This window comes from Vombatus ursinus, unplaced genomic scaffold, assembly GCF_900497805.2.
Source record: "Vombatus ursinus unplaced genomic scaffold, bare-nosed wombat genome assembly UNPS02014841.1, whole genome shotgun sequence".
Classification (NCBI taxonomy): Eukaryota; Metazoa; Chordata; class Mammalia; order Diprotodontia; family Vombatidae; genus Vombatus; species Vombatus ursinus.
In genome coordinates, this window is record NW_020954619.1 from 32,431,017 (window position 1) to 32,455,012 (window position 23,996).

Below are 23,996 nucleotides of genomic sequence, written 5' to 3' on the forward strand. Positions count from 1 at the left end.
GTAAGAACTTTGAACACAGTAGGAGAAAGAAGGAGGTGCCACAAACATGCCCTTTCCCCTCCAAACTCCTGAAATTTGGTTTGTTACTTTGTAATGGGGGATGGGGAGGAATGGTGGTTAGGAGTTTAAATGTCTTTTGTTTAAATTGTGGGTATGTTTAAAGTGGGACTGGGGAGGTCATTTAAAGAGCAGTTGATATCTGATGGGAGGACAAAATATGCCAAGAACTCTGCTACAATTTAGCAGAGCAGTTAGCCCTTCTCTCTTCATCCACAATTAAAACAGTACACAATACTCAATTTTTTTAGTAGACTTACTACTGGTATTGCTTTTGAATTTTGAAGTAGTAGCTGAAGCTTCTGAAATTGTCTATGTCACCAGTAATTTTTCAAAATTTTGGGAGTTAATAGAACCAGACCCCAGTCTCTGGTATTCTCAAGTGAATGATTCTGGGTCTCTATCTCTAGAGTGACCTGTCTCCTAAATTCAAATCCTCCTTCTCCAGAGGTCTTGTGGCATATTTCCATTTGCCTATCCAGCTTCACTTCAAACTGAATATGCCTAAAATTCAACTCAGCCTCTTCTACATCTCTTTTCCCCACTCCCTCACTAAACTAGCTCCACTTATAGACCTCTCCATTTCTGGCAATGGTACTAGCATTCTCCCAGTCTCTCTGATTCCGAGGCTTCTTAAATTTCCCCTCTCTTGATTTCCATATTCAGTTACCAATTGCTGTAAATTCTTTCTTTGTAATGTTTTACATTCTTTCCAGGCTCACTGCCACCATCTCAGGCTAAAATTATAACAATAGTTTTTCCTGAAGCACCTCCCTGCCTCCTGGATAAACCACCTTGCACAATGCTGTTAGATTATACTTGTAATATTCTTGGTTTTCCTATATTTCCTACATTATTCTTGTAGTTTTTCATTTTCACAGTGCCTTGCATAGGTGCTCAATAAGTGTAAAAACAGTTGGTAAGCATTTTAAAGTGGAGTGTCCATCTGGTATGACCCAGGTGAATATGATGGTTTTGGTCCTTTTTTCTTGTTTTTTTTTTCTCCCCATTGCTTTCTTCCATCCAAAAGCATGTATTTAGGACACTTAGTAATCCAAGACATTCCTCACTCCCACCCCACCTCTTTTCCCTGTAGTATGCACGCAAGTGAAAGACTGGCAGAATCGCCAAGGCTATTTTGCCCACCTATTAAATAGGTATAATATCTGTACAACCTCCTCAAGGGGCTTTATTACTCCTTTGTGGTTTTGACTAATGAAATTATACAGGGCCACATGAAAGTTCCTTTGCCCCTAAACTTGGTTTTCCACCTAAGTATAAAATGACACAACTCCTCTGTATGAAAGAAAACTCACTGGAGACTTCCTACTACAGAAGTGAATTCCAAGATCATTGTTACTGGGGAATACTGGGGAACTTTCCCTTCTAGCTGTGAACACACGTTAATCGCCCCAGGACATTTTTCATTACCTTCCTTGCCCCTCCATTATTTCACCTTAACCTTTTTACAATTTATTTTCCTGTTTAGTGTGCAAAGAGTGGATTTGGAGTGAGTTAGTCAACAAACATTTATTAAGCTTTTTCCTACGTGCCAGGCACAGTGTTAAGCCCTGGGGATACGAAGAAAAACAATAATACGGCCCCTGCCCTTGAGGATTTTATATTTCAATGGGGGAATTAAGTCTGGTTACCTGGGTTTGACAGGGACCAGTCATGTGAAACCTGGGCAAACGTTTCGGTATCCTCTCTGTAAAAGAAGGGGTTCGATGACCTCTCAAGGTCCTCTCCTGCAATTTATCTTGTCATCTCATGATCCCTTGTGTGCCTGCTCTTCCCAATGCTCCCCTACAGAGAGGACATGATAGTTGTGGGGTTGAAAGAGAACTCAGCAGTCTTGCTGTCCTTGGGACTTGCCCAAGGTCTCACGCGGGCAGATTCACAATTCGTACTCCGGTCACCTCCTCCCAAAGCCTGCACTCTGGCCACTGCACCACCGAACCTCCTAAGAAGGGAGCGAGAAACTCACACCGAGTATGCGCGAACAGCGAGCAGCTCGCCCTCTCAGTGGCCAGCTGCTGTGCCTCTTCTCCGCTCTTGGTCTAGGCCGGGGCACCGGTTGCCGTGGTAACCGGAAAGCCCGTCTCTCTTTGGGAAGCCGCTCCTCTCCTCCCCTGCCCCCTCCCTCCTCCCTCCCCTCCCTTACCCTCCCCCGGCACCCGGCGCGCTGCAGCTCGCTTGAAACTAACATGGCCGAGCCCCCCGGCCGGCGGCAGCGGCTCCAGTGGCTCTGGCTTCTGCTCCGGCTCTGGGCTCTGGCCGGGGGTGGGGGCCACTCACTGGTGAGACGACGGCTCCCGGGGGGCGAAGGAGAAGCCACTGAGGCGGCCCTGGGGCCAGGGAAGGCGGAGGATAGGGCGGCCTGGGGAGGGGGGCGGTGGTGGAGGGCTGCGGGGACGGGACGGAGGGGACCCCGGCGGCCTTGGGTGGGTGGGGGGGAGGCTAGGCTGAGAGAGAGCGCGCAGGCGGCCGCAGGCCTGAGGAGGACAGAGTTGGGGTCGGCCCCGGGGGGGGGGAGGTGAGGGCAGCCTCGGGACTGAGGGTTATGGGGGGAGCCACCACCCGGGCTGTGCGGATACCACCCTCCCAAGCTGAAGGGAGCTCGCCTTCGAGGCCGACCCAAGTCGGGGTCCGATTTGGGACTGGGGCTGACCGGGGGAGTACCGGGAGGGTGGTGTAGTGTGAGGGGGGGGAGTCTGAGGGGCGCCGCCCCCTCCCGTCCCCGCCCCCTGACCCCTTTTAGTTTTCACAACTTTAGTTTCTCCTTTTTTTTTTCTCCTTCTCTTGGGACAGAAATCATAAACTCGGAAAAAAATTTATAGATCCTCCACCAGTCACCCCCACCGAAATCCAGCAAGTTTAAAAAAAAAAAGAGGGGTGGGGAAGAGGACGCCCCCAACCCTACTGTAGCATGTGGAAACTGAACAAGAGCAAAGTGCTTCTGGATGATTCCCCCGAGGAAGAGGAGAGCCGGGCAGAGGGGACAGCGCCGCCGCCTCCGGCCGCCGCCGCCTCCCAGGTATGTGGGGGCGGGGAGCGGCCGAACCCCCAGCCCTCGGGGGCTCGTCTGTGCGTGGAAGGGGGGGCCGAGCGCGCGGGGGCAGGCCGCAGAGCCGGCGCCCACGCTGCCCCCGCACCCCGCTGTAGCCTGCAGTCGCCGAGCTGGGGCTCTACGTAATGCGCCGCCTCCGAGACCCGGCTGGTCCGCAGCCCTGGACCTGGACGCGTCCTGGCCAGCGCCTCGGGTGTGCCGCTGCTTACCCCTATCTCCTGATCCTAGGAGTTTAATTGCCTGACCTTGGACGTGTCATTTTTTACCACCGTAGACCTCAGTTTCCTCATCTGTAAAAATTAAGGGTTTGGATTCGGATGAATTCTGAGGCCCCTACTTCTGAAGCCTATAATTTCCTAAGTTTGAGACCTGACTCTTTGGGGCTTATCACATGGTTGTGTGTGGGGGTTGGAGGGAAGAGAAGGATTTAGCTTAAAACCTGACGGGCCTCTCTCTCCGATGACTTTGTAGTTCCTGGTAATACTGCTGCTCAGCATGCAGCATCGGCACTCTAACTACATAAAATAATGTTTTTATTTAAGCGCCTAATGAATGCTTTGTCTACCTCTATTAACTTGTTATGCCTAAACCAGCCCCCACTGCCAGGGAAGTCTATATAATGTAATTTCCTTTTCTATAAAATGAAGGTATTTGACTAGTTGATCTCTTTAAATTTCCTTCCAGATCCAAATCCTAAGATCCTATTGACCTTAATGCAGTTAAGCTATAGGATGAGAGGAATCATGGCATAGTGACTAGAGAGCCAGCCCCAGAGTCTGGACAACCAGGGCAAGTTCCATTTATGACACATAAGCCTGTTTGACCAGGGGCAAGACGTATAACCTCTCAATGCCCTAGGCAATTCTCTTAAGACTACAAGTTGTAGAACCCTTGCAAGTCTGCATTGATTGGGAGTGTTTCCTTATTTGGAGTTCCCTATTCCAATGAAATCACAAGTCCAGCCAGGTTTGAACCAAAAAGGCCAGAACAAAACAAAGTAGTCTATAGGAAAGAAAGCTTAAGGAGTAGTTTTTTTTTTTAAACATGGAGAGAAATGCTAGCACAGCTCATTATAATTAGGAGAAATAGAGTTAGAAATATAACTCTTATCAAAAAATATTTTTTTTTTTTTGTGAACTGTCCTTCCAGGGCAGATCAAAATGCATGCATAGATATTCTCATCCTGTACATTTGTTAAAAATCTACCTAAAGTGCCAGAGGCATTCTTCTGGCTCTTTTAATATTTCCTGAATATAAATACTATACTCAAGTTGTCAGTTGTTTTAAACCTTACATGTTTTTTACTTTTCCTTTCAGTATATTTAAGCTCTGAACATAATCAGACAGACATCTAATCCTAAAATGGACATAGTTTCAAATTTTTCCCTCTTTAATTTCCTCAATTTGGAATGGTCAGAATATCAGAACCACAGGCAAGAACTAGTATATATAAGCCTACTGATTTTAATAGTATGAATTAACAGGATTTAGATGTTTATTTTCTTTGTAAGTAGCATCTATTAAAAATTGGTGAAGAAAGGTAAAGGATATTAATAGTTTATGCTTTGTGTCCTTAACCATATGTTCATTTAGTATTTTCAAAATGTACTCATCCTCAAGGTTGCTATTAGAAGCACTTTATAAAGCCATATATAAATGTGAATGGCTACTTTTTCATTATTTATTACCCTTCCCAAGACAAATTTACTGTACTCTCTGATATGAATTTCTTTGAATTAGATATTGAGAGAACGTTTTCATCTTAAATTTTGTTCTAGTTGTTATGCTGTATTTACACTGAATATTAGTATAATAGTTACAGAAAAGTTTGACTCATAGAAAACCATAATCACATGTTTATTGAATAATAAGTTATTGAAATACAGATCTTGGTAAATTTTAACTTTTAATAAATATTTGGTATTTCTTTTTTTTATAAGTGTTTGATTGTGTGAGGGAAAAGTATATATTTGTATACTGAAAACCCTAAAGGCACTGATGTTAAAATTTAAATCATGCTTAAACTGTTTTTAAGAAAGTTTCCCAGATGGGTTCTTCTTACAGATAGTTTCCACTTTTTCTCCTCCATTAATTCCTTCTATTTTATATATAGGTAACTAGGTTAAATATCCAGTGGGATTTTATTCTTTTTTTTTTTTAAGACTCATAAAGAGCAAGCAGTTGAAGAACATTGGCTCTTGAGTCAGAGTCAAATTGACAAGCATTTATTAAGTTCCTTGTATGTCCCAATCATTGGGGTAAGGCACTGGGGATACAAAAAAAGGCAAAGAATAGTCCTTTCTATCAAAGAGTTTATAGTCTAATGGCGGAGACAATATGCAAATAGCTATGTACAAACAAAATATAGACAGGCTGCCTTGGAGATAATTGCAGAGGTAGGCATTAACATTAAGGGGAATTGGAAAAGGCTTCTTGTAGAAGGTAGGATTTTACCTGGGACCTGAAGGGATATGAAGACATAGATGAGGAAAGAGAGAATTCTAAGCCTGAGGGATAGCCAGTGAAAATGCATAGTGGGAAGATGGAATTTCTTGTTCTAGGAGGAACAGCAAAGAGGCCAAATTTTGTGGGGGAGTAAGGTGTAAGAAGACTGAAAAGGTAGAAAGGTGCAAGCTTATGAAGGTTTAAAAAGCTAAACAAGATTTTTTACATTTGTTCTTGGAGGCAATGGGGAGCCACAGGCATTGATTGAGTAGTGAGGTGATATGCTCAGATCCATGTTTGAAGATCAATTTGACAGCTAAGTGGAGAATGAACTGGTATGGGGAAAGACATGGAGATCAACCAGAAGGCTATTGCAGTAGTTCAGGCTTGAGGTGATAAGATCCTGCACTGGGAGTGGTTGCAGTATCAGAGAAGAGAAATAAGTGTAATATACATGAACTTAGGGGGAGTGGTGGTTGCTTTGATAGTAATAAAAGAGGAAGAGGCAAGGATTTTTGCCGGGATTGGGAGGGACTGGATAAAATTAAGTTTTTGATATGTTGAGTTTGAGATGTCTACAGTATATCCAGTTTGAAATGTTTAATAAAGATGTGAGACTCTCTGTGAGATGTGAGAGGTCAGGAAAGAGGTTATTGTTAGGAATAAGTTTGGGAATGTGTGTACAGATAACAGCCGAATCCTTGTGAGCCGATGAAATCACCAAATGAAATAATATAGTAAATCAGATTGCACGCTGTCTTGGGGAGGGGGAGAAAATTTAGAACTCAGAATCTTATGGAAGTGAATGTTGAAAACTCAAAATAAGTAAATAAATCAAATAACATAGAAGAGAAAGAGAAGAGGATAAGTTAGAAATGTCCATTAGACAGTAGGAAATGCAATCCTGGTAATCAAGAGAGAAGACTTAGGTTCAAATCCTATCTCTTAATGTTCATTACTTGTATGACCTTGGGCAAGTCAGTCTCAAATTCTGGAGATAACTGATATGTTAGTCTCCCTAGATCTTGTGCTTGTATTTTTCAAGAACCAAAAAAACCCAGTATTTCATTTTGAATAAATTATGGAAACTCATAGGGCAGCTAGGTGGCACAGTGGTTCCTGGGTTCAAATATGGCCTCAGACACTTACTAGCTGTTTGACCCTGGGCAAATCACTTAACCCTATTTGCTATAGTTCCTTTTCTATAAAATGAGCTGGAGAAGGAAATGGCAAACTACTCCAGTCTCTTTGCCAAGAATACCCCAAATGGAGTCACAAGGAGTTGGACATAACTGAAATAACCAAACAAAATACAAAATGGAAAATCCTAAGCTTTGTCATAATTCATGTCATTTTCCTATTTCTCCCAACATCTTAAAGATTCTTTAATTTTTAATAGAGCTTGTCAGTATTCTCTATATTATTAAAACATTAAGATTTCATTTAAATGATTTGAAATATCTGGGTCATATTATTAAAAAGTACCTACAAAGTAGCTGTGGGGAAAACTTTTCATGTTTCTTATGCTGACAGAGATGAGGAGGAAAATTATCTACTAATTCTGATAGGTTAGTCATACACTAAATTTAGTATTGCCAACTCTTCCAAAAGTCTAAATCTTTATCACAACACCAGATTCTTTAAGTATTGAACTTAACAATGTATTGCAATTCAAACATGAAACCTCTGCCCACAAAATTTTATTTTAAGTTTGATAAAGAATTATACATAAGCAGGACTGAAATAATCTGTTATAATATGACAGGTTCTCCAGTGTCTTATTAAAACTATTAACTTACTGTTTTTACTTAATTTTCAAAGAGTTCATTATAACTACTTTTCACTACTAAGTAGTTTAATTAGTAAGATATTAAACAGATTTCTGTGCTAGAAATGCATGTAGTTTGAAATGAAATCTATTTTGTACCTAACTGAATTGATTTTTCAAGGATGACATCATTTACTTGGTTATTTTATAAAGCAAGAAAGTGGTTTAGTGTTGAACAGAAATGAGTGTGATATGTAAAGCTTTAAAAATTTTAAATTGTTTAATAGGAACTGCTAAAATCTGTGATAAAATGGTTGCAAGGGGTTGAGGATTGGAAAACAGCATATATAAATTGAAAGGAATCAGTTTCAGGACACTTTAGTAGGCATCTAGATCTTTTAATTTGAATCACTGTCCTTTGATTTTTTTAAAATTATATTTTGATCTTGAAGAAAGCAATACAGTGACATGATCACTATCAATTAACTTATGCTTGTGAGTATTTAAAATTAATCTTTAGGAAAACATTTTATGAAAAGTTGTCATATTGAAAAGCAAAGCACTTTTTAAAAAGACTCTAAAATATGCCCTAAAGATATTGGAAGGAGGGGGAATGTGATATTTCAAGTGTTTGTTAATTGGCACTGAAGAAAACCACAGGATAGTAAAACTATAATTCAGAATCTGTTGAGTTAGAGTCTTGTGATAGCACAACCTCAGATGGGCTGAAATTTGCCTTGAAACTGTAGAGGAAGAATAGTTTTGTTAACAAAATTAATCTTGTAAACTTGAATCTTGTAAACAAGATTCTGGAAGATATACTATTTGAATTAATACCTGTGTTTTAGTCCTAGCTTTGGTACATTAGCTATGTGGCTTCACCTAACTTCCTGTACTTACTTAAGTGTCCTCATTAGTAAAATGAGTTTTTAGACTGGAGGATCTCTAAGGTCCCTGTTGTTGTTCAGTCATTTTCCGTTATGTCCAACAGTTTGTGAGCTTGTTTGAGGTTTTTTTTGGCAAAGATACTGGAATAGTTTGCTGTTTCCTTCTCCAGCTCATTTTACAGATGAGGAAACTGAGGCAAACAGGGTTAAGTGACTTGCCCAGGGTCAAGCAGCTAGTAAGTGTCTGAGGCCAGATTTAAACTCAAGAAGATGAGTCTTCGAGATTTCAGGCCCAGCACTCTCTCCATTGCTCCACCTCGCTGCCCAATCTAAGATCCATTCTAGTCCTAAAATTTGGCGAATAAACTATTTTAGAGAATTTAAATAACTTTATTATTTGTATAAATGGTTGCTAATTATAAGTTATCCAGATAGTGAAGCTTATCTGGCAAGACTTCTGTGAGGAAATAAATACCTTTTTAAGTGTTACTATGTGGTCTTGAAATTTAAAAAAAAAATGAATTCTTTCAAAAATATTATGCAATGTAGATTGGTCTTATCCCAATTAGTATGAACTAATAAGGTTTTATTATATGAGATAGCTATCCCTAACAGACACTTCATTGTCAATTTTGAAAATTTTACATATTCTTATCCATTGTAATCCTGTTTTACTTTTTTCCATGGGTTCTGGAGACTACAAAGGAGAAGGGTGGGTATGCAGGAGCTACGTCTCTGATTATGTATTATTTTGCACATTCTTACTAATTGGGGGGAAGGATGAAGGATGAGCATCTCAATTGGAAAAGGAGTCACGTTCCTACCAAGTACATATATGTGTGTGTATTCTATATGTATGTGTATAGATGTGTGTGTAATATTACTTATACATCCTACTGTAAGATTCATTGAGATCTCCAGGTTTGTCTTTTGGAATATAGACAAATTACTTTTTCTCTTCAGTTGCCTTAATGGGATCAATATCTAGATTAGTGGTTTTGAAAAAATATTCAATGGCAAACAATTTTGCCACAAATTTTTCTAGGGTGCTCTGAAATTTTGGATGTTATGTTATTGTAGATAAAATTCATAAGTGATTTTAATATAAATTTTACTTATTCAGCATATGTAGTATATAAATATTATTCACAAGATAAACAAAACTTCCCTATTATATGTAACTAACTCCAAACTAACTGTACTAACCTTGTTAGACATTGAACTTGCAAAGAACTCAATAAAAATGACTTCTCTTACTAAATGGAAACTGTGCATGTTCAAGTTTCCCATGGTGTTGCCAAATTAAAACTGCCAGCTGTATACTGTGATTTTTCTGAGGAATATTGTGCATTGAATTAAAGTTTTGTTTAGGTTAGATGTGGAGATGAAGATAAATTGGAGATGAGCTATTGAATAGTACAGGTTAGGCTCTTCCCCTTCATTGGTTTAACTGTCTCCTTTTTTATATTATGGATACTTGGGTTTCTCTTATGGAAGAAACTGCTAGAAAAAATCCTTCATGAAGACATAGAGCCTCTTTTTGTTTTCTTCCTTCCTTTCTTTCTTTCTTTTTTTTGTGGTAGTTTTAACAGAGCATCATGAGCTAGTTTATCTAGTTCATGCTAGCAATATTTTAAGTTCCTTCAGGGCAGTTGCCGTAATTTATACTTTTTCTTTGTTCTTCACAGTACCTAGAACATTGAGCATATATAGTAGGACCAGAAAAGTAATTATTAAAATCCAACAAACTTTTATTAAATGACTGGTAGACTGGGCATCTTATAGATGACAAATTGAGGTTCTTACCACACAAATAACCATACATAATAAAAATTAGTATATAATAAGTACATAAGAGAGGTAAGGTACAAAGTGTTGTATGAGTCATAGGAAGGAAAGAGCAGTTCTGATTGGAATCAACAAAGAAAGCTTCATGGGTGAGTTATCATTTGAATTGGACCTTAGGGATAAGTAGGATTTCTGAGCTCTGCTTTTGACTTTTCTGGACTTCTTTCCCCATCAATACACAGCAACCTTCTCAAACTGGAAGATCACTGTTCTTTGACTGATCAGTTCTTCCTGGAACCTCCATTTTAAGCAGAGTATGTAGGCTAGCCATGTTCATTCCTTCATTCTTCTCTCAGGTCCTTTCTTCACTCTTTGGACCACCCCCTCCACTCCCCCTTCCCACCCCCGCCAGCTTCTTTTTTATGTGTTGTCTTCTCTTATTAAAATGTAACCTTCCTGAGGTCGGGGTTGGCTTTCTTTTGCTTGTATTTCTTTTACCAGCACTTAGTACAATGCCTGGCACATGGAAAATGCTTATTAAATGTTTCTTGAATTGACTTTCAATAGATGGAGATGGAGGGAGAGATTTTCTAGGTGTACAGAATGATGTCAGCAAAAATTTTTGGAATAATATGTTGTGGTTAGGGAAGTATGAGATATGTGTGAGGAAGTGTTTTACATTTCATATGTGTAAAAAAAAAAAAGAGTAATGTGTCTGTGTCTAGGCCTTTCTTTCAACTTCCTTCTGTTTACCTTCACTGAGGCCTGGTTTGCCCCTGACCATGCTATATCTCTAACTCTCATCTTTACCGCTGGCTGTACCTTTGTCTATGTCCACACCTCTTGACATTGGTTTTGAAGGGGGATTCAGAATACTTACATCCCCCTCTGCCACTTCCGTACTCGTCCTTTATTATCATCACTTAGCAACCATTCTTTCTTTGAAGTTCACAGAATCAAAATTTACCACCTATATCAGAGTATGGTGGCTGTTGTATGGAGTCCCCAGGTCGTCCTTTTTCTCAGGAACTTTAGCCTCTGACTCATCTCCCTCTGCTCAATTCCTGATCATATACTAGGGGGCTTCATCATTCATGTTGATTGTCCCTCTAACTGCTAAACCTTCCAATTCCTCGTTCTCTTTAAATCCCATGACATTTATTCCATTCCACCTCACAGGGATTGTCACACAATGGATCTTACCATTACCCAAAAGTGTGTTCCATTTCTCTAATTTAAAATTCTTAAATTTCTCTGTTGGATTGTAATCTCATGTCATTTCTTCTCTTCCTAGGCCTTCTAACTCTATTTTTCACTCTTATTGAAACTGCCAATTCTTCTACCCTGAGGTACTTTCTTGGGCCATTACCTTTGCTCTGGCTTCACTTCCTCCCCTCACTAATATACTAATATATATAATATATTAATATATTACTAATAATATATAATATTAATATATATTTATATATATATACTAATATATAGTTAGCCAATTCAATTCTATACCATCTACTACTTTTGAATCCCTACCCCCCTTTGAATCCCTAGTGGTGTCCTATCACCACTCACCAAACCTCAGTCCTATATTACTCCCTTCATCCATGTCCCTCTGCTCCTATTTATGCTCCTAACAGGAGCTAGAGGAAGTCATGCAGCTTCTTACTGGGTACATTTTTTTTTTCTTTTTTGGCTAGGCAATGGGGTCAAGTGACTTGCCCAGGGTCACACAGCTAGTAAGTGTTATGTGTCTTCGGTCACATTTGAACTCGGGTCCTCCTGAATCCAGGGCTGGTGCTCTATCCATTGCACCACCTAGCTGCCCCTTGACTGGGTACATTCTAAATTCATGTTATCCATCTTTAACTGGATTGTCACTGCAGCAAGTCAATCCTTTTATTACTCCCTAATTCCCTATTTTACTTCCCAGAAAAACCTTTCTAAATCTTGATTCATACTTTGTTTGCCTCCTCTCTTAGTTGAGGATCTAGCAGTGTTGAGGAAAATTGAGGTTATTTGAAGTGAGCTTCCTCTTCTTTTTAATCTCAAAACCCTTTAACATCATCACTGACTGTCCTCCTTTCCCTTAGCCTCTGACAATGAGAAAGCTTTTCTCCTTGCCAAGGATAATCCCTGTAAGGCCCTTAATCCCATCCCCTCCTGTTCTCTTTAGTAGATTGCAATCTCAGTCATTCTTCCTCCCTCCCTCTCTTTTCCTCAGCTCTGTCTCCTTATCCCCATCTACTACTTCTTTATGCACTTCAAATATGATCTAATCTCCTCCATCCTTAGCAAAAGCACACATTAAATCCTCTGTCTACTCTGCATTTCTTAGCCACATTGCTAGAAGAAACTACCTCCAAATCCTCTTTCACTTATTTCTTAATCCTTTGCAGTCTGGTTTCTAATCTCATCACTTAACTGGAACTGCTCTCTTCAAAGTTACAGTGATCTCTTAATTGCAAAATTTGATGATCTTTTTAAAGTTCTCATCCTTCTTGATTTATCTGCTCTTTACCACCATCTCTTTCTGTAAACTCTCTACTGTGAGTTTTTGTGACAATACTCCTAGTTTCACTTGCTCCTTCTCAGTTTGCTTTGCTGGTTCATTTTCATTTAAGTCCCTTAAATGTGAGTGAAGTCCTCTTACTGTTCTCTCCCTATACTCTCTCATTAACTCCTATGGTTAATGTCATCTCTATTCTGATGACTCACATCTATATCTTTAAATATTTTTGTGTCCTCATAGAAATACGTATATATAGATAATATACACATCTTCCTCTATATCGATAGATAGATAAATAGGTATCTCCAGTCCCAGTTTCTCCCCTAAGCTTCACACCCAATTGCTTATTGGACAATTCAAACTTATCATGTCCCAAACAGAACTTTACCCTCAAACCTCCTCCTCTTCCAGACTTTCCTATGTCTGTCAAAGGCAGCTACCATTTTTTCAGTCTCCTGGGTTCATAACTTTGTCTCTGTTCTGTACTCCTCACTCCCTTACCCCACAACAATCAGTTGCCCAAGCTTGCTGTTTCTGTTGGCACAACATCTCTCACATCACACCCCATCTGTACTCATATTGTTACCACCTTACCTCAGGCCTTTATCTCCTTTTTCTTTGGTTATTGCAGTGGCTTCTCACTTGGTGTCCCTATTTTATTCTCTCCTTTAGTGCAATCTGACCATGTCATTCCTTTACTCAGTAAATTCTAAAGGCTTCCAATTGCCTCTAGGATCAAATAGAAACTCTTATGTTTAGCTTTTAAAGACCTTTACAAACTTGTGCTAACATAACTTTCCAGTCAGTCAACAAACATTTATTAAGTGCCTGCTGGTTTCCAGGCTCATTGCATATTATTTCCCTGCGCTCACTCTGCATTCCAGACAAAATGACCTCTGTGACTCACACATAACACTCCATCTTGTGTGCTTTTGCTTTGACCATCCCCCATGCCTAGAATGTACTCCCTTGCCACTTCTGCTTTATTAAATCCCTCTTTCCCTTTAAGAAGCAACTTACACGTTCTCTCTCTCAAACTACTTTGTACTTACTCACTGTACATATATTTTATTTATATTTCCCTTTGCACTCGTTTCCCCTGTCAGAATGTAAACTCCTTGCTAGTAGGGATTGTTTTATTTGTTGTATTTGTATCCCCATTGCATAGCACAGGGCCTAATAGGTACTTTTTTGATTGATTATATAAGATTTTGAATGCCAGGCCAAGGTTTTCATACGTCATTCAAATAGGGAGCCATTGAAATTTTTTTCAGTAGTGTAATGACATGATTGGAATGCTGCATTAAGAAGATTAAATTGGCAACAAGGTATAGAATGAAAAGGAGAGGCCTGGAGCCTGGAGGTGAAAAGGCCTATTGGAATAGTGCTGATAAAGAGTAGTAAGGGCCTGAATTATTGTAGTGACATTGAGAATGAAAAGAAGGTAACAGTTGAGACATTTTGGAGATAGAATCTATAGGGTATGGCAACTGTCTAGATGTCAGAGGTGAGATCAATGAATCAAAGATAACAGGGAATGCTTGAATGGCTTGGAGAGTGGTGATACCACTGATAGAGATAGGGTAATTAAACGGAGGAACTGAGTTTAAGGCTAAAGATGATGTTTGGCTTTGGGCATGTTGAATTTGAGGTGTCTGTAGTACATCTAGGTGATTGAGTTGGAGATGTTCATCAGGCCTTTGAAAATGTAGCCTCAGAAGAAAGCTTACATGTAGAAATAAAAAATTTGGAATGATTTTTATAGAATAGAGTATATGAAGGGGGTGGTAATAGAACACTCTCCATTTGGATAGGGGCCCTGGTGCCTTGGCTAGGGTTTTCTCAGTCACTGCTCTGGTGCTAAATTAATGAGAACTTAAGGCATAGTATGCTCCCTACCTTCAGCTACCCCTGCCATTTGTGGCCATAGTCTGAGGGATGGCTTGGAACATAGCACATGCTGGAACCCAGCCATCCCTCATTTGCTCCCTCTCATCCCTCGCCCCCCCCCCCTTTTTTTTTTGATGGGGAGAACTGTGCTTAGTCCTGTTGGGAGCAAGGTTCAAAAAGTGCTGATTCAACGTCATATGGGTCAAAGGGGTTAGTTAGCCCATGCACAGAAGAGGGCCACTTCTTCCTCTGGAGAAGGAAGGTGGAGAGAATTACATTAAATGACATATTCCTAAGTATTGTTATAAAAATGTTTATAGAAAGCATATTCGGTAGGAGTTTTTTTAATCATATTTTATTTTCTCACCTATTCCCAGAGTTTTATTGGGGTGACAGAACAGAATCGCATTGTCTACTTGATAAGTGATAGAGATAAGAGAGTGAGGAAAGAGGCTTGTAGAATTATAGAATTTAGAAAATGAAAATAGCTCCTGTCTTCAAGGAACTTACATTCTATTGAGAAGATTAGTATAAATGAAATAAACTCAAGGTAATTTTTTGACTGATATGGGGATCAGGAAAGGCTTTATGTAGCTGACACTTGACTGAGCTTTGCAGGAAGTGAAGGATTCTTAGAGTACAAGTGAGGAAGAAGTGCATCGTAAGCATGGGGAAAAATAGCCAGTGCAAAGATGTGGAGACAGTAGGTGAAGTGTGTACTCAGTGTGAAGAACCAATTTGGCTAGACTGCAGGGTATATGAAGGGGAGGAATATGTAAGACTAGAAAGGTAGGTTGGAGCCAGGTTATAAAGGACATCAAACACCAAACTGAAAAGTATGTACTTGATCCAAAGGCAAGAAGGAGCTACTGCACTGGAGTTTATTGAGTAGGAATGTGACATGTTCAGACTTGAACTTTAGGAAAATTAACTTGCAGCTATGTGGAGCCTCCACATAATGCTCCTAAAATGCTACTTTGATTATGTTACCTGCTTAGAAACCATGTTGCCTAACATTCAAATTTCTCCACAGTCTGGTTCCAGTCTATCTTTTTATCCTCCTCCAATTAGTCCCCTATGCGCTCCCAGGTACTTAATCTTATGTAAACTTTGTACTATTCCTGCTGCCTAGCACTAAATATATTACAGTGTTGTCTGCATATAGTAAGTAATTAATAAATGTCAGTTGAATTAAATTCCTAATTCACCACTTTTTTTTAGGCCTTTACCCCTGCCTAGAATTTTGTTACTTTTTTTTGTAATCCAGCTCATATCCATTCTTGACCCACTGTGGATAATGTTTGACTTGGAGTTGGGAAAGCCTAAGTTTGAATCCCACTCCAGTTATTAGCTTTGTAATCCCGGGCAAGTCACTTGATATCTGTGGGTCTCAGCTTCCACATTTGTAAAATGAAACCATTGGACTTGATGACCTCAGTGATCTTTCCAGCTCCAAATCTGTGATCCTAAGGTAAGTCAGCTAGTCTGCTTGATCCTTCCTTGGTCATTTCAGGCCACAATGCTCTTTCTTTTCACTGAACACACAGCATTTGACTGCTTTTATCACTCAGTTGGTTCTTATTCCTTAGTCTAAGAAAATTGATTATATCATAGCATTTAGAGCTGGAAAAGAACCATAGAAATCATCTAGTACAAATTCTTCATTGTTTCTACTTTAGACTTGCTGGAAGAATGTGAAAATGAGTAAAATTCATAAAAGATATTACTGTCTTGTTGGGGAAATGAATAAATAGCTTTAATCAGAACATAAGTATATAGGAAGGATACTAAGTCCTATGAGAGCTCTGAGGAAGGAAATATAACTTGGCGTCTGAGCTAGACCTGGACAAATTTTAATAGGAGAGGATAGGAAAGGGTACCTTCTTTAAAGTCAAGGAAGCAGGAAAGGGCAGGCTGATTTGGGAAATGTTAAGTTTGTTTGGAGCAACAGAGTTAGTGAAAGAAAGTGATGTAAATTAGGTCAGTTGGGGCCAGATTATGGAGGGCTCTAAATTAATGAGTTTAGACTAGCAGTAGACAGTAGGTATCCACTTGAAGATTTTTGATCAAATAAATGACACGACCAGAGTTATGTATTAGGAATATTATTCTGGCATTGGCACATAGTATGGATTGAATTGGGGGGCATTGAAGTCAGGGAGCTCATTTATAGCACTATTCTAGTAGTCGCTGTTGAGAGGTGAACTGAACTAAGATGGTGGACATACAGTAGTTGCTGACAACAGAACCAAAAAAAACAACCAAATCATTTGTCCCTGATGACCTCCTTTGCTTACATATTTTGTGCTCTCTTTGTTTCTTCTTGTCTCATGTACCTTCATTCAACTTTTTTTTGTCTTAGTCTTCTCTGATTTCTTAAGTTTCTTTTCTATGCACTTTTTCCTTCATACCTATGTCTTACATCTGAACTAATAAACAGTTCTTAGAAAACAGAATTAATCAGAAGATCCCTGCCTCTTACTCCACAGAAATAATGGAAAATGTGTCATGTATGTAATGTCTATAATAGAAAGGAAGACAGACTGAAGAGATAATAGGAAGAAATGTAATGTAGAGAGATGACAGAGCTGTAGGTTTAGAGGGGAAGGGACTGTAGAGGTCATCAAATCCAACGCTCTGCCCCTTTTCCTATTTTAGATAAAGAAACTGAGATCCAGAGAGGTTAAGTGACTTGCCCAGAGCCACAGTTAGTAAATGTCTGAGAAAAGATATGAGCTGAATCTTTCAGTCTCCCAGCCTAGTGCTACATCCACTGTGGCATCTAATTGCCAAAGAAAAGGGAAAAACGAGATCAGAGCAGCCTTCACGAAAGGGACCAGGCACCTAGAAGCTACTGAGTATGTCCCTCCTCGGCTTTCATCTAGCACTTTGCCAGAAGAACCTAACTAGTTCAAGAGCCTGAGTGATATAGCCACTGCTACTACTTCATGTTAACAAGTATTTATTGAACACAAGCCTATGCTTTTAAGGGCATACTGTTTCTGAAATGACTAGAAGTACTTTGGTTCTCCATATTAGCTTCATGAGTACAAGATAGTGGAGGTTATAGCTAAGCTATGGTTGATCTAAAAAAGACCTAAATGTTTTAAGGATTGCAAGCATAATATAAGTAGTCAACTCTGTGATATAGCACTCTTAGACTGCTTTAAGAGGAGCATTGTGTCCTGAAGTGATAGTCCCATTCTATTCTGCTCTGGTTCAGGAGTGGGGAACCTGCAGCCTCGAGGCCACATGTTGCCCTCTAAGTCCTCAAGTGTAGCCCTTTGACTGAATCCAAACTTCACAGAACAAATCCCCTTAATAAAAGGATTTGTTCTGTAGAACTTGGACTCAGTCAAAAGGTCGCACCCAAAGACCTAGAGGGCCACATGTGGCCTCGAGGCCACAGGTTCCCCACCCCTAGTAGACCATATCTCAATTGTTGTGTTCATTTCTGAGTGCAACAGTTTAGAAAGAACACTGGAAATACTGCTATTTCTGCTACTTGTACTACTACTACCACTGCTACCACTGCCACCGTCTAGCATTGTATATTACTTTAAACTTTGCAAAGTGCTTCAGAGATACTTCATTTTATTCTCACAACAACTTTGGGGGTGCTATTATCCTTGTTATACAGGTGAAGAAACTGAGGCTGAGGCTAAGTGATTTTCCCAGAATTACACAACTAGTAAATGTCTGAGGTTGTGTTTGAATTCAAGTCTTCCTGACTTCAGGCCTAGCACACACTGTCCACTATACCACTTAGGTAAGACTTTAGAATGTTCCAAGAAGGGTAGCCAAAATGGTGAAGGGTCATGAGATCACATATAATGACCAGTTGAAAAAGCTGAAGATCTTTACACTGGAGAAGAGAAAACTCAGAGTAGGGATTAAACTTTATGTCTTTAACTTTAGGGGACAAAAGAAATAATGGATAGAAATTACAAAGAAGCAGATTTAGTGATGTAAGAAAGCATTTCCTCACAATTAGAGTTATCAGAAAATGGAACAATTTGACTAAAAAGGATGGTGGATTCTCCCTCAGTGTTGGACGACTTCAAACAGGTTGGATGAGAACTTTTCAGGTACATTTTGATGGGGATTCTTATTCGGGTACAGATTGGACTTTGTGGGTTCTGAGGTCTCTTCAAATCTGAAATTCTATAATTCTGTAATTCAAACACCCAAGCCTAGCATTACAATGAACTTCTTAAAATTGAAAAGTAATTATATGGCAGTCTCTCTTTGTCTATATCTTGCTTTGCCACTTTTCATTTTGTGACTTTGGCCTTTCTCCATCCCCAGCTTTTATCAACTCTCTAGTGTGTGTGTCAAGACCCACTATTTAAGAAAGATTTGTTTTGGGGGGGAAATCTTAGTATTTAATTAATAATTTCTGTACTATTTCTATGTCAAAATATAGATCCTGTAGAGGGTGGATTAATCCTTGAATTTCTCTTCATATCTCCTACCTAGGCCTCTTTGAACATGAAGAGATCTTTTGTTTTTGTGAGTGCATGAGTCCCTTCTGTGACTAAAGGAAAAATTCCAAGTTCAGTGGAGATAAGACAGTCAATCAATCAACAAACATTTTTTAAGCACCTTCTATATGGTAGATACTGAGAATACAAAGACAAAAATGAAACCATCTCTCCCTCAAAGAGCTTTTGTTCTTTTGGGGAGGATAACAAATCCATAATTAAGTCTACAGATAAATTCAAGGTAAACATTTTGTAGTGGAGGATCTAGTTCCCTTCTGATGATACAACTTTCCTGGCTACCCTAGTCAGCAATTTGACTCATGCCTTTTTACTCCTGTAGTTGGATATTTGGAATACTCCTTGCTCCCCATTGCCACTTTCAGGTTCCCTCTCTCTCCTACCATTGCTCAGTAATCTTTCTTTCTTTGGTGTTAATTCAGTCCATATTTATTAAGCAGTCAAGATTCTGCTATCTATAGACTTCCAAGACACTTTCCTTCCTTCAGTCATTTCAGTGCATGGCTCAAAGTCTTTCTCTACTCCCCAGCTCCTGCCCTAGAGGACTTCGATATACATATTGTTACATTTTCACCTTCCAGGTCTTCAGTTTACTCATTTCCCATAACTTATTCCTTCATCTGACCAGTTACACAAAGATGGTCATACTCACCAACAAGTGTTCCATATTCACTTATATAAACTCTGAAATTTCTTTATCTAATCATAATCTGTGGTCATTCCAGTTTTTCTGTCTTGCATCTCTAAACCCTGTTCTTTCTCCTCACCATAACTTCCAGTACTTTTACTCCTTAGTTGTTTGGAGATGTGCATTCCTGTAGCTTGGGAGAAAAATCGAGATTGTATCTAGATTTTAGAGTTGTCTCCAGACTCATGCATGGGAGTTGATGTTCTCACTAAGTGGGAGAATATAGAAAGAATGGAAGGAATTGTTTGTCAGCTTGGTGTTTAAATGGTGAACTAGAGGTAGTACTAGACTCACATTTTCAGCTCTTTTCCTTAATAGGGACTTTTTATTTGGTCATTTGAATATGTCTCGTTATAAAAATACTCTTATTGTTTGGTGTTTCTGTGAGAAACAGTATCTTCATATCTTTTAAAATAAGTTTTAATTTTTGGTTATCAAAACCCAAGAAACTTTTAAAATTATGTTATAAAATATATAAGAAAAATCCGTTAATTTCTTTTAACCACTATGTAAGGTTTGTAAAACATACAATTTTATCACTAGAAGGAATTTTAGATGGTTTGGCCCAATCTCCTCATAGTACACATGAGAAACTGAGGGGCCTAGTCTAGAGAGATTAAATTATCTGCCCAGCTGTATATAGCTAATTATTAGTGGATCCAGGGCTAAGTTGGTTTGAAGATTTTGGATTTTTTACTATGTTAATGATAAGCATTTGACTGAACCTTACTAAATACATGATGTTTTTTAAAATAGATTTTTATTTATTATTGTCTTTATATCTCCTACATGTCCTCTGTTTTCTTTCATTTACCCCCTTCCAGAAAGCCATCTCATAGAGAGTTAAGAAAAAAGGGGGAAAAAAAATCAGTAAAACTGATCATTACATTGAAGAAAACTTTTAGTTCATATTTAATGGCCCCCATTAATGGACCTCCCATTTTTGCAAAGGAGTGAGGGAGTTTTCTTCTCATATAAACATATGGTCTTTGGGATCATGCTTGTCCTTTATAATTTTGCAACATTTGTTTCCCATTGTTTAATGATCGTTGTTCTTTTAATTTCTATTGTAGTCATTGTGTATATTATTTCCTTGGCACTGCTTAACTTTATATACGTTGGTTCAACTAAGTCTTTCTTATATTCTTTATGTTTCTCACTTTACAATAGCATTAAATTTCATTCATATACTATAATTTGTTTAGTCATTTCCCAGTTGAAGGGACATCAACTTTGTTTCCAGGTTTTGGCTACCTTTCAGACATCTCAAACTGGATGTCCAGTAGACATCTTATATTAGAGGACAACATCATCCTTCCAGTCAGACAGGCTCAGAACTTAGAAATTATCCTCAATTCCTCACTATTTCTAACCGCCCCTCCCACTGCATGCGCAAGCATGTGCGCGCATGCACACACACACACACACACACACACACACACACTCAATCTGTTGCTAAAGCCTGTCCATTTCACCTCTGCAACATCTTTCTTACATTGCCCCTTCTCTCCTCTGACACTGCTACCACTCCAGTTCAGGCTGTCATCACTTTACATCTTGATTATTGCAATTGCCCGCTGGTGGGTCAGCCTGCGAAAAGGCTCTCCCTACTCCAATCTATCCTCCATTTAGTTATCAAAGTGATTTTCTTAAAGCACAAATTCGACCATGTCACTGCACTACTCAGTAAACTTCATTGGTTTCCTATTGCCTCCAGAATCAAATACAAAATGTTCATTTTGGTATTCAAAGCCCTTCATAACCTGACCTCCTCCTACCTTATTCAGTCTTCGTACATCTCTTAACTCCCTGCCATGTACTCCTCTATCCAGTGACACTGGCTCCTTGCTATAATCTCCAGGCTCAGGTATTTTCTCTGACTATCCTCTATTCTTGTAATATTCTTTCTATTCAATTATGCCTACTGGCTTCCTTGGCTTACTTTAAGTATCAACTAAAACCCATCTTTTACAGGAAGGCTTTCCCAACTTGTATTACTTCTAATGCTTTCCTTCTGTTAATTATTTTCTATTTATCCTATAATATAGCTTGCTGTATTTTATACTCCTTAAGGATAGGGGACTGACTCTCTTTTGCCTCTTTTTGTATATCAATGCTTAGCACAGTACCTGGCACATAGCAGGAATTTAATAAATGTTTATTGATTACTTGTTTGTCTACCATAAAAAAGTGATACTATAAATATTTTGGTATATATGGATACTTTTTATCAGTGACCTACTTTACTTGAGTGATTCCATATTGCTTTCAAAATGTTAGCTCTTGATATTTTAAGCAATATTTACCAATAATCAAATTCTAACTCATCAGTAACCAGTGAGGGTTGATGTATTGAGAAACTTGAATTTACTTAAATTCTTTTTTTTTTTTATTGCTTTATGGTGAGGCAATCGGGTTTAAGTGACTTGCCCAGGGTCACATACCTAGTAAGTGTCAAGTGTCTGAGGCTGGATTTGAACTCAGGTCCTACTGACTCCAAGGCCAGAGTTCTATCCACTGCGCCACCTAGCTGCCTCTACTTAAACTCTTGAGACTCAAGATAAAAATACTTTCCCAAAAGTCATGGTGTTTTTTATCATCTCTACCCTGCTTCCTTCCCTTGGTTATCTGGGTTTTGTAGGAGAGTCTGCATAATGAAACTCAATTTAAAAAATTTTTATTTAGTACTTAAAATTGCAGAGGGAGGTATGCATGGATTTATAAGGAACATTTAATGCACCTGTTAAATTAGTCCTTTTTATCATTTACAAGCTTGTTTAAACAAAAGAACATTTGTGAGTTCCTAAGGTATGTTATGGCTAGGTTACTTTAGGTACTTTTACTAAGAATAGGCATTTTTTAATAAGTTTTTTTATTTCTATTACCTAGATACCCAAAATAATGTATTCAAAGGACAGTTACTTGTGCCAACTGAGTAACTTTATAAACGAAAATTATACTGTATGCTAAATCCTTATTCCAAACAATGAAAACTTATTTGGGCAAATTAGTCTGTTAAGTTACATCTAAACCAAACTTTAAATGGAATGAATGAAAAAGTATAATTTTAAAAAATGCTTCAAGTGGAAGATTTCCTTTTTAAAAAGACAACAGTGAAATGATTTGAATTTTAAAATCAGGATCTGGAAATAAATGTTAAGCCATGAACAGATTAGTTTTAGTAATCTTCCTTGGCATCCTTGAGTCTAATGTATATTGAAAATTAACTTTTTCCCCCAGGTTGTTATTTAAAGAACAGAAGCTTTATCCTGTTGAACATTGAGAAATGTCTAGACTGAGAAATAGGGAAGATAAAATTAAAGGTTTTGTCAACTGTGGCCCCTAGTCAATATCCCAAAGTGATGCCTGTTCAAAACCAGAATGAGTATGTGGTAGGATGTTCTTGGCAAATGTTGTGAACAATATATGCCATCATCAAGGTGGTGGATTGAAGTTTATTTCTTTGAAACCTACCAAAAGTTACATGATATACAGGTGCAGTTGAAAAGTTTATTTGCCATCACTTAATTACAAGAGGAAGACTGAACTGCAAATCAAACTTTTTTCCTCATTATTATAAAATAAATTATTAAAGCTATTAAAATAGAGGACCCAGTTCATTTAGTCAATGAGTTTAAAAACAACCTTAGTTAATTTAATTGATAACTTTAAAGACAAATCCTTTTCCAGCTATTTATCTTAAAATTATATAGACGTAATATTTTCCATATCTGTGTAAGTTTAGAATAGTCATAAATCATAGAGCAGGAAAGAATCTTGGTCATCCAAGTTCACTTACTTTATAGATGATGAAACTGAGACTCAAAGAAATGAAGTAATTTGCCCAGGGTCACACAGCTATTTAGTGATAGACTGCTTGTGGGAAAAAGTTTCAGTGTTCATAAAAAATTAAAGTTCTTGAATCTTTTTTTCCTTGCCAGCCAAGGCCACATTTCCTGTACCGTTCTCTCTGTGCCCTTCGGTCTATTAGCTATTTTTTCCTTGTGAAATTCCACCTGATTTAGTTTTTGCTGCTTTATATTTGCCAAGTACTATTAACAACTGTCTGGCTTATGGAAATTTTAGTGAATTGAAGATGGAACAAAGGATAATAAATGCTTTTAACTTTTTTTATCATACCTCTTGCCCAGGATGTCAGTATTACTAATATTGCTCCTGCAATATTTAGTTTAGTTACTTAGAAAAGATAGTTACTTAGAGTGAGGATTTTCTATAAAGTAGTATAGTACTTTGAAAAACTATGTAATGTCATAAAATCATAGCTTTACTATTGGAAGGAATCTCAGTGGCTATCTTGTTCAACCCCTTCATTTTACAGATGAGGAAACAGACAAGGAGGTAAAATAATTTGCCACAGGTCAAACACTAGTAAAC

General features: G+C 38.5%; 1 protein-coding gene across 2 annotated transcripts in view; it reads left to right on the forward strand.

The window, feature by feature from the left end:
• Nucleotides 1-2,079: 2,079 nt before the first annotated feature.
• The window catches only part of TDRP (testis development related protein), a 55,919-nt gene continuing 34,002 nt past the window's right edge, over nucleotides 2,080-23,996 (forward strand). The window contains exons 1-2 of one of the 2 annotated variants that reach the window (XM_027840241.1): nucleotides 2,080-2,142; nucleotides 2,869-3,094. In XM_027840241.1, the coding sequence (XP_027696042.1) occupies nucleotides 2,987-3,094 (108 nt within the window). In that variant the 5' untranslated portion in view covers nucleotides 2,080-2,142; nucleotides 2,869-2,986. Of the gene's footprint in view, nucleotides 2,143-2,234; nucleotides 2,358-2,868; nucleotides 3,095-23,996 lie in introns of those variants that run through there. The other variant, XM_027840242.1, reaches the window with a different exon arrangement.